Source organism: Cinclus cinclus, chromosome 6, assembly GCF_963662255.1.
Source record: "Cinclus cinclus chromosome 6, bCinCin1.1, whole genome shotgun sequence".
NCBI lineage: Eukaryota > Metazoa > Chordata > Aves > Passeriformes > Cinclidae > Cinclus > Cinclus cinclus.
In genome coordinates this window covers 13328449-13346529 of record NC_085051.1, presented here as the reverse complement: position 1 = coordinate 13346529, position 18081 = coordinate 13328449, and the positions used below count along the sequence as shown (strand labels likewise).

At 36.7% G+C, this 18081-nt stretch overlaps 1 protein-coding gene across 7 annotated transcripts in view; it reads left to right on the top strand.

Annotated features, from left to right (window-relative positions):
• The window catches only part of SOX6 (SRY-box transcription factor 6), a 260249-nt gene that overhangs the window by 182018 nt on the left and 60150 nt on the right, over positions 1 to 18081 (top strand). For 6 of the 7 annotated variants that reach the window (XM_062494968.1, XM_062494967.1, XM_062494965.1 and 3 more), the window contains one exon: positions 14266 to 14415. The exons of the other annotated variant lie outside the window; for it this stretch is intronic. In XM_062494968.1, the coding sequence (XP_062350952.1) occupies positions 14266 to 14415 (150 nt within the window). The remainder of the gene's footprint in view (positions 1 to 14265; positions 14416 to 18081) is intronic. 7 annotated transcript variants of the gene reach the window in all.

Sequence of the window (18081 nt, the reverse complement as noted above, 5' to 3'; positions counted from 1 at the left end):
CCAGTGACATGGACATGTGCTCACTAGGAAACTCATTCACCAACTCATTTCACACAGCTCAACAAGCAGTTACTCATAATTGCTTGTAATCCTGCTGACATGAGACTGAATGAAACTCCTGACTTTTCTTACAAAGCCCATCTATGTGTTAACGTTTTTTGAAAGAAATATCAGAAATTCTGAAATGCAAAATTTGATAAGCTTTGATAGCTATCATCCCTTCAGCAAAGTTACTGTAATTAATTACTTTTCAATCATATATTTTTTTTCTCCCCTTATCATGGGAGTCCTCCCTCTTTTTACTCTAGCTTTAGTGCAGAAGGCATTTCTATAGGTAAAGTGCATGAAAGCATCTGAGTTTGTCAGGTAGCTGCTTGTCATATGGACCTCTCACATTTACTGTTAAAAATACTTCATATTAGCAGTAGGGAGTAAAACCCAGATTTTTAAGGAAGAGCTTCTGAAAGAATACTAGAAGACACTTTAAATTATTTTTATGAATAATCTGATTTACAGTGTCACCAGAGAAGGTAATACTAGGATGGTATAAAGTGAATGCAAAAAACTGTGCTCTGATGAAACCATCTGTTTATACTTTCATATTTTTCTGATAGATCTGGTTATATTTTATTTTAAGTAAGTACTGCTTATTCACTTTCTTTGGATATAAGAGGAGTTTAAAACACCAGAGCTTTTGTTTGCAGGTATGTTTGGAGCCATGCTGCCTGGTTCTTCCATGCTTTCCTAGGTGAGCTCGTTAGTCTGCTGCCTTTAGTGCCATCCTCAATTTTTATAAGGAAGAACTTATGCTACAAAATGCCCATATCAAATTCTAATAGTAGCAAACATAGAAAAATCCCATAGAGATTTATCTTTAACGTTTCACATTTTTTCTTGAAAAACATAATCTGCTGAAAACTTGAAATTACTTTTTCAAGCAAATACAGTTGTCCTTTGCTTTGACTGGCTTCCTACCAAAGGTATCTAAGCAGGATGTCTCAGTTATTTTGTAAAATAATAAAAAAATGTTGAGGACTTTTTTGCAAATTTTCAAGATGTGTAGTACAATATATCATCTGGGAAAACAGATGATTGATATTGGCTATTGTGTTCTTTCCTTTGCATGGCAAATGACAGGAGAATTGTGATCAAAAATATCATAGCATATCAATCATATCAATATCAATCATATCAATCATCTGCCAACATTAAATGAAGGAATACAAGTCTTTCTGCTTAAGAGAAAGGTTTTACTGATGTTTCTTTTATCCTCCTGAAGAGGAAATGGCTATAGATATTTGATGAAGCATTTTTTTTTCTTGATATTTACAATATTTTATTAGAACATGTTTTTTTTCAATGCACACATTTATATTTACTAGGAATAGCTGATGGATGTACACACGTGCTGCAGTATTGCTGCAGCAGTGGTTCCATTTCAGGAGTACAGGGAAGATGGTGACTTGTTCAGGTGCTCAGAGGGTAGGAGTGTTTGAATGGAAGGTCTGAGGTATGATTCCTCCCTCCTGGGTCCAGGTGCTCACCCCTGCCAAGGTGGGACAGGACAGCATTCACTGCCTCCCACCCTCTGTGCCCCCGAGCTGTTTCCCCAGGCTGGCCAGGGAAAGGGTGAGCTGGGAGGTTGCACTGTGAGAGTGCAAGACTCGTGGTTTAACAGCCTCTCATTAGGTCCTCCTCTAGAGAAAAAATACAGCAGGGAAAAAAAGAGGCTCTCTCAGTTTGGGCTTTGATCTTACTTTCATAAACAACTCAAAGAATTTGCATGGGAGCAGGCAACTATTCCATTATTGTTGCTAGCAAAAATACAAGAGAATAGACACACAAAGTGGAAGAGATGAGAACAGTTAGCACTCCTTTATTCCTTGTCAGAACTTAATCTAGATCAACTAAAATGTTTGCTGTTTTTGTCATGCCTCAAGATAAAATGTCAATGTTTACATACTCCTTTCTTTTAGACAAAAGATGCTTATTGTTTTTGAGCCCCTGAGTTACTATCTATAGGAAATTATAAATATGTAGGAGATGCTTAAGTCTGTCTCATTTTTGAGTTGTTTTTGCCTGTTTTAATTTTTTTTTATAGCGAACAGTTGCTGTACCCACAACAAGCACTTTGTGTTTTGTGTTTCTCTGCTTTTCCTTGTTTTTGTCCTTTTCTTATACTATGAAAAATTGAACCAGAGTGAAGTTAGTAAGATGAGAAGCTAATGTGTTATGGGCTGTTGCCCCACTAGGGGGAAAATTGCTAAGCATATGCTGTGTATAAAGTGGCTTTTTTTTTTTTAATTATCACATTGTCCTTCCTGATATCTGCTTGATATAGAGTTTTTTAGGGATACATACAGTGAGCTGTACAACCGCAGCATTTCACTCCCGGCCTCCCTCACTCCCCTACTTTTCGCGGCTGTCTCCGTGTATCCGGCAGGTTGTACGCCAGCAGATGAAACAGATGTTTGGGCCATACTGGAATGGAGCAGCATGCTGCATCAGGACCTGGATATTGCTCTTGACATCTGGATGCTTCTGGGCTGGGAAGCCTTCCTGAGCTGGGAGGCTGGAGGAGCCTTGTGGCAGTAAACATAGGGTCCTTGCTGCGCTCTAAGCGATTAGTGCACTGGAGCAGCAATAATGCTGAATTATCGCTTGGTTGCGTTCTTCTAAGGAATCTTGGGACAAAGGGATACTCAAGGAGGAGTATTTATGGTAAAGTCATGTTCAGAAAGACAAGACTAATTGCCATGTGTTAAAGAGCTTGCTTTCAACTGATAGTAAAATTATTAGGAGTACTTTAGGAATCTTTTTTACAAAGCGGCAAACAAATAGCTTGCACAAAAGGCTTCATTTTAAATTAAAAATCGCTAAGATGAAAAAACAACAATTTCAGCTACTTTCCAATTTCATGCTCTAGTCTAAATTGTAGGGAACAGACAACAAAATGTGACTGATTACATGAAATTGTAGGTAAACTAATGTGCATGCCTACTAGAGACAAAAATGTGAACTTCTAATAGCTGCAGGGAAGAATATTAGGTATGGAAGCTGTCTGACTTATACATCGACTCTTTATAGTTTCACTTTATCAAGTCAAAAATTCTGCTTCATGTGCTGCTACAGCCTAAATTGTCTGCTGCTGCACTTTCCTTTATGATGTGCGTTATTTATATACAATAGACATGGTATATGGCATGGAAATAGGTGTTTAATGTTTAGTGATTACTGGCTGTTGGATAAAACAGCATTTAGCATGGTTTTCCTGCTCCCTGCTCCCAGTAAATTTTTTATTGTTGAGATCAATGCCTTTAAACAAGGGCCCTCCCAAACAGAATACAGCTTTTTGGAGAGCATGAAGTAATATTTGAAGAAGACCAGTTTGTTGCTCTCATTTAACCTCCAGTATTCTGAAGGGGTTATATTTAATTAACACTGGTGAAAGGCCTGACCTAGGAGGCAACCAAAAGTGATTGAACCGCATTTTCAGATCCAGGCTGTAATCTGTTGGGAAAGGAAAAATAATAATAATAAAAAATTAGAAAGCACCATTTACTGAAATTCTTTCTAACTAAGCTGTATTTCAATGGGCCATTTAATGCTCAGATGGACAAAGGTATTACTTCAGTCATTGAATTGTATCAAACCCTTTCTCAGAGGCCCAGTTTAAAAACTCTACAGGAAAAGTGGCTTAGCATCATATTCTCAGAAGACCAACACTCAGTCTGTTTGGAAAGGGGGGAAAAAAAAAATAAAAAGAGTGAAATGAGGTGTGACACGGCCGCCAAGTCAGTGAGGATTTGTGCCTCTCCTTCCAGTCGGTGGCTTAACAAGGGAATTGTTCTTCAGAAAGTAAGAGCTCCATATTGACACAGAAGGCCTTCAATTCTGTATATATGTTTTTAAACTTGGTTTTGTTTTGTTTATTGGTGTGCTTTGGTAGCTGTTACTGTGCTCCCCCTGTCAGCTTTTGGCCAACCTTTTGCTCTTTTCTGACGTGGCAGAAATTTAGTTTTCTCTCTAGAGGACTAAGGATCCGTATCTGTACTTTACAGGGTTAGATTTTTTAATCAGTGACACTAGAGAAAGTTGAAAGCCTGATTTAAATATCACGGTCTCTGACACTGTGAGATGAGTAGTCACTTTCTTTCCATAGACAAAATTTCACATATATTTGATGGAGATGTTAAAATATCTGTCTGAACTTGATTTTTGTAAAAATTTGAGGATATATATATATATATACTTTTTTTTCAGAAAGCGAACTTTTCTTTCTCTCTTTTCATGCTGTCTCATGAAAAATTCCCAGCAGCTTCATAGGTTGATGAGGTGACATTTTACCTTGAAAACTTGTCAAGGTGATGTAAAACTAATAAACCATCAGTTTTACTTCCTAAGGGGAAACAAACACAATATTACAGAGACAACTGTCAGGTGCCAAATTATGTACATTGTCTTAGCCACTTGCAGTGATTGATAATTTATTTGAGCTCTAAGCATTATTTCTTGGCTTTGTCCACAGCTTTACAGTAAATAGGTTGTGAACAGGCAGTTGCTGAGAGATTGTATTTAAATGTCATAATTCAATGAAATCAAATCCATTTGATTTCTGAGGGGCATGATCTCAGGGATGATGCCTGCATGAGAGATTCTGCATTCAGGCAGCAAAGCAGGGAGAGCTGTTTTGATGGCCATTTCTAATTCATTGTGTCAAAGCAGGAGGAGGTCAAAAGAACCAGAAGTACAGTTTGCAAATGAAACAGGAGTGATCTTAAGAGCACCTTAATGCACATATGCCTGAAGGCAAGTTAGTTCTTTATTGCACTGGTGCTTGTGTTTAAGTCTGTAGCATTTCTCCAAATTTACATGACTGTGACTGAGAGAGACTGTGGGGTTGGATGTCTGTGCTGCCAGGCCATGATGAGAAAAAAGTGGGGATAGGAAGAAGTGAGTAAGGCTCTAAACAAGGATCTTGCTGCAGGTGTCTTCTCATTCCACATTCTTTCCTTGTGCTTTTGGGTGTTTTTTTGTTTGGTTTTATTTTGGGTGGGTTGTTTTGTTTTTATGAGTATTCTTGTTGTTTTTTGGTTTGTTTAGGGGTTTTGACTGGTTAGTTTGTTTGTTTTTCCCCCAGAACATCAGCATGACCCTTGGGGATGAAAAGTACGATCTGTAATCCCTTTATTTTAGAAAAGGCAATGTTAACAACTTTTAAAAACAACTAGCAAAATTCAGTTTACATTTCCCCTCACACTATAAATTTAAGTAGATATTTTATAGCTGACAATACCTATTCAGGCTCCCCCCATATTATGATGAATGAACACAAACTTAAAATAATAGCACAGGAACCACAGCAGGCAGGAATAAGTCATGGACAAAAAGATCTATCATTTCTTCAGAACACATGCCAATGTGGTTTGTTAGTCCATTCATATTTTGAGCAGGACCTATTGTATGTGCTGTGAAGCTTTTCTATGAAGTAAAGCAAATTTTCTTCTCCAAAAGATGAAGCAAGAAATGTAAAATTATGAAGAGTAGATGTCTTGGCTAATTATTTTCCTCAGAAGAAGTCTGGGTCTTTGTCACTGACTTATTATACAGATCCTCTTAACATCTGTCCAGCAGACTGTGGACTTTATTAACAGACAAGAGACCCACCAGATTTAGAGCCTGCTGGGTGCGTCTTCATCTTCACAGCTGTGGATTAACTCAGACTTTCCAGAAGAGGACAACCATATGGGATAATTGGTGTCATTGGGTAGCTAAAAAAAATACGAAGAAACAAATGTCGTCCAAACACAATCCACTGTTTTTACAGCCACAATTACTAGTCTGTTTAAGAAATAAGAAAGGCAGCATTACACTAAAAAAAGAAAATCTATTCATATCTGTGTGGGAACCTAATCAGGCTCTTGTTTCCAATGACGATGGCTCCACAGTCACACCAGGTCTGCAACAAGAATGCTCCTTTTGTGTGCCGATAATGTGGAAGCGATAAAATTTCCTATAAGAGACATATGTGTTTACATCATGAGATGTGTTATTTGACAAAACGCTTTGTTCTCTGCATATTTTCCACGCAGAGTTTCATGCTGGGTTGTTTTGCTGGAAAGCTTTGATTAGCTAGAATTAGTTGCTGAAGTAAAATAGACACTTTTGTTTTATGAGTCCTCTTGCTGAGCTGTAAATTATAGTAAAACATATAAGGAGTGACAGAAAGAAGTGCTGATTTGAACCTCTGACCCATGATCGGCATAAAAACATAAGATAACTCTTTCAAAGGACTACTGAGAGCCATAAATATTCCATGGTCCACTTAAAGTTAGGCCCTTTTAACAAAATAAAGCTGTTATTTTGCAGTACTACAACAATATGTGCTGCAGTATCTGAAATGTGGAGAGATTCTTTTATTTTCGGTTTGGGCTTGCCATTAGCCACAGCAGGGCAGCAGAAGAGATGAGAATGATTTTTTTTCTGAACCAGTACAAAGAATTTGTGGTCAGTGAAAGGAGTTGTGACCGGCACATACTTAGTGGTGAAATTAGGTAACTCTTACTTTGCTGCTGGAGAGTGAAGCAATACAGGCGTGTGTCTCTCCTAAGCAGACGGGAACTGAGAGGAATTTAGGGTCTCATAAAAATTTCCTTTGGCATAATATACAATAACAACTGACAGACACTGAAATTACCTGTGTTAAGAATTAAAGAAAAAAAAAAAAAGAACAACAAACTAGCCAAAAGCTCTGAAGTGAATGAATATGAATATTAATAACTGGTAAAATCATTATTTAGGTAAGAAAGAATATTTTTCAAAGCACAGATTAATGTAAAGGGAAGACTGAACACCTCTAACTTCACCTGTGACTACAAAATGCATTATTTGTATTTTCCCAAATACAGTTAGTTTGTTTGCACATATTGGTTTTTAATAAATCGGAGAGCACATTAGTCAGCAAGCACATAAATAATCACAGCAACAATCTCTGTTATGACATTAGTTATGATAATTCATTAGCTGCCTCTTTGTGCTGCACCTCAACACTTTTTTGCAGAGGTATTTGGTGTATTAGGGGAAGATGTAGAGAATATTCATGCTCTAATGCTGAGCAGGCTCTGCAGGAGAGTGATCTACGGGTGTTTAAAATCAGAACGTTATGTCCACTGTGAATATATTAAACATGAGAGCTCAGGGAAAGAAAAAATGGTGCTGTTACAAGAAAACTATGCACATCTTTATGACACTTGGATTCTGTAGAGAAACAGAAATTTTCTCAATAATTATTACTTTTTATTTGTCATGCTTCTAAATTTGACATATTTTCCTTATTTTTTATTCCAATTCAATGTAGCTGTGCTTGATCAATGCCCTTTCAGGTATACCTATGTAGAGCCAAATAAGTCTCAGTTATTCAGCTTAAAATTCTGAGTTAAGATGATCCTTGTTGGTTCTTAAATACTAAGCTATTTATTATCTATGTGGTGGTACATGTGTAAATTAGCGTCTGGTCAACAGTCCTAAAAGGTCTGTAAAACCCACCTTATTTTGCTTTGTTAGCATTTTTCTTAGAAAAACTGAGGAAACGCTTCCAAGACATCTAAATTTCATCATCATGAATTTATAGAATACACTGTTTTAACAGATAACAGGAACAAAAGGAAATATACACTTTTGGCATAAAATATTCAGTCTTGAAGGGATCTTGTTTTTTCAGCAGAAGCTTTGATTTTTCCAAGTTTTAGATTTTTAAATTCAACTAAGTATTGCTTTCATGTATATGTACAATTGCTTTACACCTTTTCTTCTCTTCCTCCTCTTCCTCCATCTCCTTTTGTGTGGAGAGCTCTGCCAGGACACAGATGCTGAGCCTTGGAAGGTGTTTTTCTGGTGATGGCATCTGGGTCCTTGGCAGACTCCACAGACTGTGGCTGCCTTCAAGTTGCCCCTGGGTTTGTCACATGGCTAAATTGCTGATGGGTTACTTAGGCTGTCTTGTGACTCTGGATGTTGTTTTCTGTTAGGCCACCTTTTATTCTGAGCATCTACATAGGAAGAATCTTTTAAAAAAGAGAAAAGCAACCCTTTTGGGTGGCGGGGATTTTTTTCTTCTTTTTAATTTTTTTTTCAATATTTATATACACATGAGCCTATAATCCCATTTCTCACCTTGGTGTTGTGTAGAGCACTGAACTGCAGTGTTAGTCATGGTGCAAAAGGCATGTCAATACAAAAAAATATATTTATATATGAAAATGGGAAGGAATGAGTGAAATTAACATTAACTTTAGAAGCAGTTCTTGCACTTAGATTAAGATGTGTCTGAAATTTTGGAGTAGGGTATTCTACACTGCTTTCTGAAAGGGTTGCCTTTCCTGAGGTGCTGAGGGTTATACTAGTGACACTGGGCTCAGGTCAGCACTTAAACATTATTTCCATAGTTATTATCTGTGGCACCCACAACATGGGTGTGAACACTAATCTGTTCATCCTCCAAACAAAAGGAAAGCTTTTTCAAACTGAAACTCCCTTTTTTTAAATCTGTTTGACATTATTTTTTTTTTCAAACAGCACTACACCAATAATTAAAAACAGGCAGTCCCACTGAAGGTGCGATTTTTTTTTTGTTTGCAGTAGCTTCCTTTCAGAAGTGTGTGCTGGAAATGGTAAAGATGTTGCTGGTTTTGGTGAACTTGTAAAAACCCTTTGTCATCAGATAGTTCTAAGTATTATTATTGTATGTTATGTGCTCAGAAGGAAAATGCTGGTATTATAGCTTTGCAACACTACTTACTAAATATACTATGGAAAAAATAACTGCATTACCTCTTGTAGTGCAGGATTTCAACAGCACTTGCAGTCACTCCTTAGAGTTTTTCATCTTTAGAAACCAAATTACTCATTGTCTAAATAGCTGAACTTTCATCTCTATAAATAAGATATTTCAGCTTTGCACAATTCATTTAAAATGCTGACAAATAAGGATTCTCACTTGATTCTCAGTAGCTTTATTGTTCAGTTTCATTTACTGTAGCAAATGTATTTGTTGAAGATGTAACATAGGGCTTCCATTTTTAGTAATGAGAGACTTCAGAATTAATCAGGGTTCATAAAATTTAGCATTTTTCCCAAAAAAAAAGAAAATAAGAGGGTGAAAGTTTCTAGAACAGATTTCTTCTTTCTACTTCAAGCAAGCCACCTTCTATTGAAAATCTTTGTGATGCATCTTCCAAGCGCACCCACTGCAATTTATTGTGTTGGGCCAGCCCTTATCACCCACACTTTGCTTATCCGTTGCACTGAGTATTGCAACTGCTCTTTTTCTTCTCTCTGTGTTTCACACATGGCTTTCCTATGGTTTCTTCAGATTTTGGCAGCAAAAATAACCTGTGAATTTTATCCCCACAGCTGTGACCAAATGCTGCCTCACCACAGTCAGCTGAAATGTCTCTAGCCCTTGCCCTTCTGTTCCTGTATATATGAGTGCAACTGGTCTCTCCATTTCCTTCCTGCGACTGTACATCTAAAGTAGCTCCCTCTCCTCTGTGCAGCAGCTGATCACTTACTCTTTACTGAAGTATCTTCTCAAACCCAATTTTTCCCTAGGGCCTGTCCTTGACAAGCCCCTGGTGAAAAGGTTATGACATGGCTGTGGCACTTTGGGGACAGGGTTTGGTGGGTGAACATGGCAGGGCAAGGCTAATGGTTGGACTTGATGATCTCAGAGGTTGTTTCAGCTTTAGTGATTCTATGGCCCATTCTGTTTTCCTCAACATCTGTCACTTCTGTAACATTTAATTCTCAAAATTCTTCGCTCTTATTTATTCTTTTAGACACAGATGACACAGCCTAAGAGATAAGTATGAATATTCCTGCTGCAAAAAAAAGGGAATACATCTGGTGCACAGAAAGCTTTGTTCTGTTCTTATTTGCCGTGCTTGGTGTCATTCGGCAGAGAAGGTGTCCAGGAATGTCACAGACCTATGTGCAAGAGAAAAGTCATAGGGGCAAAGAGGATTGAGCCAACGAAAGAGTTTTGATTATTGAAAGCTACCTGAAAAAAACTAGATGAAAAAATGTTTAAACTTTTGAGAGCAATTTGTGAACCTAAGGCCTTTGTCTTCTGGCAAGGCATGAATGAATACTAGCAGTGAAGGCATTTATGCCTCTGTGTTATGAAAATGTCTCCCAAAAGCATTTTGAAACATAGATGGCACTAGAAAAGGTTTTGCCATTTGGATGAGTCAAGATGGTCTATTATTAATTCATAGCTTTTTAGATAAATTCTAGATCGTGGATGATACTTTTATAAGAAAAGTGAAATCAAAATAATTAATCAGATTGTGTAGGAAATTTCTGTAGAGGAAAACACCATCACTATCACAACATTATTATTATTTTTGTTTGATATTCAAGTCTTCTTGACTGGTTATAGCTCTAAGCTCTAACAAAGGCTTAGTGTGAACACTGCCATTTCCAGGTTAAAAAAAATATCAGTGTACGCTTGTGCTGCTCTGTACACATGCTGAGTACAGCACTCTCCTACTTGTTTGAATTTTTTTTAAGTAGATGAACATTATTCAGATTGATAATGACCTCCAGCTTTTATACATTCCCCTTAGATTTTTAGTTGATTACAGATGGAATAGAGTTTTAGTAACAAGTACTTAAGTCCTTGAGCCTGTAAGGTCATAGGTGCTTAAATATGAGACTTGACTTGCCATTGTCCTGAGACTTGTGGCATTTCAAAATCCCACCCTGGGTGTCAAATCTGACTTTAGAAGAAGCCTGGTTCTGAAAACTGTGAAGTTACATCCTTATGTATATATCTTAAATAAGCTGGGCATGAAAATTATTAACTATTTCAGGAGCTCTGAGGAACTCAAAATCAGCATCACTTTTATTTAGGTGCTGGGAACTGGATTGTAAGAATCTGAATTTGTGACCTCTAAGAAAAAAATGAAAATCAGGCTATACATTTTTAAAGCTTCTTAATACAATCATGAGTACTCAGATGTTTTTGAATATAAAATTTGTAATCAAGAGCCTCCTGAGTCAGTGGTTAGCATTATAAAATGCCCTTCTCTTTATGTGATAGGCATAGATAAAAAAATAAGATATGTTTCACTGTTTAAGGTTTTTTTTTTTAACTTTTGAAATAGTTTGTAGGTAAGAATTTCAGTTGAAAAAATTCCATTGAAATTTTTGCTTTTGAGCTTTAAAAGCTAACAGTCAACATTCATTCAGTGTTTGGGTTTTATTCCTCTCTTCAGTCTTGCAAATGAAAGCTTCACAATCTGACCATCTTAATGTGAGGTCCTAAACTGCCATTTTAAGCCACAGCCCTGGTATTTGCAATAATATCTTTTTTTTTTTTTTTTTTTTTTTTTTCCCACACTGGCTAGCTCCCCGTGCAAACTGGTATTTAAAACTTACACAGCTTTCCAGTCCACACAGCAATGTTGCTAGTGCTGGTGTGAATTCTTGCAGTATTTCTACTTGCTTGTAGAACAGCTTTGTTTTAAGCAAAGCAGAAAGCCAATTACTGTTACTTATTTATACATTTGTTTCTCTGTTTTAAAATAAATTTATAGAAATGCCAGGCTAAAGCCAGTACTAAGACCTCGGAATAACCCAGCCATGATTTATATATATGTATATATGCTGATGTATAAATGACAAAATTTCTTTTATTCTGTCTTCTCTTAGAAACATTTCTCCCTGACAGGACTTGCAGTGCAGCCAATATAGCCCTCAACACCCTGGGAGGGGAGTGGTGAAAAATTCTAATTTTATTCTAGTTTTCCTGTTTGCACTTCCAAAATCAATCAGTTTCCTAGATAGTGACTAGAACAGCTCACTTTTCTTGATGTTAATCCTCAACATGCTGTGGGTGTTTCTGTTGCTGGTCCTGGTGGGTCACAGGTGACCAGCAAGTCCTGCTCTGACTGGTGTCACGTGTCTCTATCTTTGCATTGGTCTTGAAATATCTCCTCAAGAAATTTTCAAGGGGATGTGGTATCTCTGTTCCTTGCCAGGAAATGCTATTGTAATTTAGAATAAATAATAAATAAATTCTTCCACCAAGTTTGGTGGTGGTTTGTTTGGTTTTTTGGTTTGTTTTTTGTTTTTTTGTTTGGTTTGGTTGGTTTTTTTTGCTTTTTTTGGTCTGTGATGGTAACAGGTAAGACATCTCCCTATCTTTATCTTGACCCATGAGTTTTTCCATCTTCCTGCTGAAGTGAGGGAAGAAGAGAATGCTGACAGCCAGCCTAGGGTAAACCCACCACACTATTTTAGCTGCTACACTTGACAATCAAGTTTTATCTTCTATGAAAAATGGATTACTGTAGAAAGAATAACTTCTACCCCACATTTTTTGTACCCTGATGGCTTACCTGAGAAGGAAATTATTTTGAACTTTAGTTGATAAATCTGAGTTTATTTTTACACATAATTCCTTTCACACTCTTGAAAGTGCAACACACACTGCTGTAAGTACAAAAGTTTTAGTCTTCTTTTAGTAAGGTATAAGTAATGATAGTAAGGTATAGTTGAAGAAGAAGAAGAAGTTAAATTGGTTTTTAAAAAGGAGGAGTATTTATAGACATATCACAGAATGCTGGGAAAGCCTTTAAAATGATTGGACTTTTCTTTTTGCATTCAAGTTTATTGTGCTATCTCTTTCATAGTGCAGTGCCCGAGTATTCCTGAGCTGAGAATGTGCAGGATTTCAAAAGTTTGTGAAATGAGCTTTTGACTCTCATTTAAGCAGATCATCCTATTAAACAAACAAAGGTTGACCCCAAGAATATTCTAAAAGGGATAATATCGCATTAGTAGGGGGAAAAAAAAAATCACCTACTGTTGTATGAAAGGTTTTATATTCATTCTCCAGCATATCACCAATAGCTGGGAGGTTTTTTTTTTCTATTTTCAATCTTTTTCCCTCTAACATAGGAAAAAAAGCCTGGTACCTTAGCCAAAATATTTAAACAGCAATAATTTCAAAACACTAATCCGTGATCCCTTTGTAGTTCCTGTGTGGTACTGAAAAGGGGTGGAAACAAAGAAGCAAACAATAGTTTTCATTTGTCACCCTGAGCTGTGACTCTGCCCCTCCCTCCCGCGTTTGTCTTGCCACTGAGTCACTGAACTTGCAGTATTGTGAAACTTTCATTTCTGTGGAGCCTTGTTATATTAGAAAAATTGTTCCAAAGAAAGCAACAATTATGACATAAGCACATCTGGCTCTAGCAAATTATTCTTTATTAAGCTTTCATTTAATTACATGTGCTGAAAGGTCTGCTTTTGATTACTGTAATTTTTTTTATTTGTCCATCTGAATGATAGTAATGTTGGAAATTACATACAAACCACCTGGCTTTTTCCTTCACTAATAAGGAGAAGTTTTTGTAGATCTATGTGTAGAAGGGGGATTAGGATCTTCCCTGTTCATGGCAGAAGAATTATTCATGACTCTAGTTCAAAGTGAGGCTTTAAGTTTGGTCACTGGAAAGAAATTGGAGCAAATTGGGTTTGCTCAGTAAACACTTTTTATTGGTTGGGATTGTTGATTTTGATATAAGAGTCTATGTTTCTGTTAAACTTTTTGAAAAGTTCCATTAGTGTTTTGTTTTGTGTTTTTTTGTTGTTTGTTTTTGGGGTTTTTTTTTCACTTTCATCACTATTTACAGGAACTTTTAAGGCCTAGATTCATTATAAGTATTTGTAGAAGATATATCACCATACAGAGAGATGGAGACATACCTTTTTGGCTATTTTAATTTTGTCTTTTGGTAGGAAACCATTCCTGTGGCAGCTCCCAGTAAATTTCTGGAGTTAGTGGTTAATCTCTTGCTAAGAAGAATAAAACCTGGATTATTATTGTTTCTGACAGGGACTTATAAGTCCCTTTCATAAATGGCCTTGTAATTTTACCATTTTTTTTTTGTTTTTTAATATTTAGGCACAGGGTAATTTTTTGCTCAACACCATGACCATCATTAGCAAGAAGGAAAAAAAAATAAGAAAAATCAGCAAAAGTCAAATGAAGAAAAAAGATACTGGTGTTTAGAAGTTTTCCAGACTGTTTTTTCTCTTTTTGCAAATAGCAGAAAGGGAAGCCACAATTAAGAGCTGGAAAAGAACCTTTAAGAGAAAAAACGCCAGTGGAATAAAAGAAGTAAATTTAAAAGTAAATTTACAGCTTCTTTCTTTAGGAATATTGCAGGAATACATGTATATCTTCTTGTCTTCCAGCAACTGTATGCAGCTCAGCTGGCAAGCATGCAAGTTTCTCCTGGAGCCAAAATGCCATCTACTCCACAGCCACCAAATACGACAGGGGCACTTTCACCCACTGGGATGAAAAATGAGAAGAGAGGGACCAGCCCGGTAACTCAAGTTAAGGTATTTTTTTAGTAAAGAAAAAAGCTGGTGTTTGAGAAGGACAGTAAAAGTAAATGATCTCTTTAATTGTTTTACAGTTGGAAGTTGAACCACGGTACAGTTCTTTAATATTCAAACAAAAGGTTCCATTTCAGTGGCGTATTATCAGTACAGAGAAGGGAAGAGAAAGCATTCACTTGTTTCCAAAAATACCAGGCGTCCCTCTTCCTACCAGAGGCAGCACAACAGATTCGTCAGTAAAATGTGATATTTTCAAGATTTCAGTTTGTAATCTGCTAACACACATAAATGGCATCCATTTTACGAATTGTTTCACATTGAACTCCTGAATATCTTAAAATGTGGTGCTGGCTTATATTGTTAGGGTAAGAGAGAGACTGTAGAGCTTCTAATTATTTTACAAAACTCTTAGCTGTACTTAATTCTACAATTTCGGAAAAAAATAATACGTAAGTCAGGGCTCCAGGGAAAACATTGCGTCGCTGCAGATTGGTTTGACTTTTGCTGATTTCACACAGCTGCTGAGAACGGCGCTGCTCCTCGCTGGTTTTGCCCCATTGCTGAGAGCTCGAGCCTGCTGATTCTCACCAGCTTGGAACCAGGCAGCTCCCACATGGCATTTGCCAGGAGCCTGCAATGGGCGCTGCGCTCCCCGTGAAACCCGCGGCGCAGCCGTTGGGCTGGGAATGCCTGGTGTTCTTCCCGGGATGCTTGGGGGTTTCATGAAAATCAAAAACATGCTCAGGATCAATTTACTCCAAACTGTTAAAAAAAATAAAAATAATCAGCATTCAGATGTTTTACCCATTTGAATGGTAGTGATATAAATGCTGAACAAATAAAATAAATCTAAAGGTGGCGTCTAGTGACTTTGGGGGGGAAGGAGAGAAAGAGGATGTGTGTTGGGGTTTTTTTGCTGGCTGCTAACACCTTACAGGCAAACACTCCTTAGCTTCTAAGCGGCCTGAGAAGATTTTACTCACTTGAGTTAGTGGTTTCTCTTTCTTTTTTCCCCATATTTTTGACGTAAGAGTAAAATATCATTTGTTTTTTCATTATCATCAATCATCGTGGTAAAGTGTGGGGGAGTAGATATTTCTGCCTGGGCTGATAAATTTCCATGACACTTTTTTGCTAGGCTGAGAGTACTAATAAATAAAAACTATTCCATTATGGCCAGATCTAACATTTATTTAGCAAAGCATTCACTTTACTTAGCTGTAGATGTGTATTAGTCTAATATTTTACCTCTTGTAATCCAACGCCAGGTTTGAGAGCAGTCAGGGAAATTTACCGCATAGGCAGAGCTTGCTACGGTCAATACAGAAGCCACCAAAAGCAAAGAACAACTGTTCCAGCAAAGTTGCCATAGTATAGTGATACCTAACACCAGTGATTTATGGCATTGAGAATATACTACTGACTTCTTTAATGTGAAAAAGTAATTCTGGGAGTGAGCGAGCCAAATGGACCTACACCAAACCAAACCTTTACTGTATGAATCAGATTTTCCCTGGTTAAATTCAAGCACATATCTTCTTGAACCAAGGCCAATACTGTTCCAGGTTTGTGGCCAGCTGAGTCCTATTACAAAATTGACCACATGCAAATTCTTGGGGGTTTCCCTATATAATGTAACTTGAATGGACTAAAGTACATGTTAATAAAATTGAAGTATTTTTATGATTATTTTTATTAAGCACACTGCTGCGTTCAGAATGTTAAAGATGAGCTACGTGTGCTTTGTGTGGACAAATACCTATAGCTAATAAAGAAATTATTAGCATGAAAGCAGTATCTATATTCAGTCTCTGCAGATTATCTTTGTTAGCTGTGACAGTTTTGATGGTCATGCATTGCTTAACAAATCCTCTATATTTTCTCTGTTTTTAAGCAGTTTGTATAATCTGCATGCATTATTTATAGAACAAATGCAATTCTTTTATGGAAGTCAGATCTTTCAAAAAGTAATGATGGGTTTTCCTTAAGTCAGTGACCAGAATGTTTTCCAGTTTTTGGACGCTTTGCAGAAACAACAATGTTGTCCATGTAATACAAACAAACAAGTTCTGGCAGTATTTAGAGTTCTTTCATTATCATATCAGTACTAGATGGAAAAGTATTTGAGAATTGAACGCTGTAGCATAGATTTGTATGTGCACATGTTCACAGTACCTGGCCTGGCAAACTTCATAGTCTGAATGGGGTTCTTGGAAAAGTTTATGGAAGCCACTTTGTATCTGTGCAAGGAAAGAGGTCCCACCTAAGTGTGGCCACAAAGCACCAAAATGGACTCAGTTCCTCATATCTTTGAGCTTCTGCTCTCACCTGGACCCCGAAATGGTGTGGAGGTTTGTATACAGGAAGAATGGAAATTTCATGCAGTTTTCTGGGAAAACTTCGAAGCTGATGATATGATGGCATTATAAATACCTGTTTGGTACATTTTTCTGTTTAATGCATTCTGCGTGACCAGATGTATTCTGCTAAATCACTGCTTGACAGTAAGGAGAATGGAAAAGATGAGATAATGTGATGTATTATTGTATTTTGACATAATTCTAAGCTTCAAAGTGATCAGTGCAGTGTTTTAAAATATGAACAATCTCTTACATCCAGTATAATTCTGCTCTGGGCATATTTTAAATGAGAGATCTGTCTTACTGTGCTCTTTAATGACAGAAAATCACCATTTCACAGTTTTCCAAGTGCTCTCTCTTGCTTAATGTATTAAGTAGAAGGAACAAGCTCAAAGAATGGGAAAAAGGCCACACTGCAAATGTTTATGCTTATCAAAGAAATTAACTGCTTGAATTAGTCTTCAAAAAGTTGTGATTTTTTTAGATGGACCTATTCTACAGCACAGAAGCAAGAGTTATGTCAGAGAGAGTTTCTTCCACAGCTGCAAATTAAAAGTATCAAATCATATAAAGCTGCTGATACTAGATTTACAAACCCGTAGAAAACGTTCCTTGTTTCAGTGCAAATAAAATATACAGATATACTAAAGGTTAAATGCAGCAGAAATAAGTACAGAATACGGGAATAATACAGAAGCATCAAACAAGGAGCAGAATAGCAGCTATATGGAGAATAGTTTTAATTTTGCATAGACCTGTCAAAAATGACATTTGAAAAATAAAATACTGTAAAATTGACAAAATTAAGTAGTAGAAAATAAAAAATATTTTAAATGCATATGGTATGTAGCCACTACCCTAATAGCAAAGGAATTTATTGAATTCAGTGAAATCCTTATCTCCTATTTTGAGCAAAGATTATTTCACTAAACAAAACGTGCGGTCTGAATTAGATGCATGGAATGTATAAGCTAGCAGCAGCTCTAAACGTGGGCCAAAGAGCTGTCAGGGTTTCCAAATGACTCTTTCATAGTAGTACTTCTGATTCCTTAATTTCTAATACATTTTAAAATAAGCTACATAACTTATTTTTATAGTGCCAGGAACTTTTCAAATAGAAACCAGTGCAAAAGCATTACTGAGCTGCTGGAAATTTTAAATAATTCTTTGTATATGCCCTAGGTTAATTTAGATCTCTGAAAACACATTAGGAAATTAAGCTGTAATGTGAGCTAATTCAAATTTTAATTTGGCAAAAAGAATGATCCAGTCACATAGTTAATGTAAATAAGAAGCATAACACAGA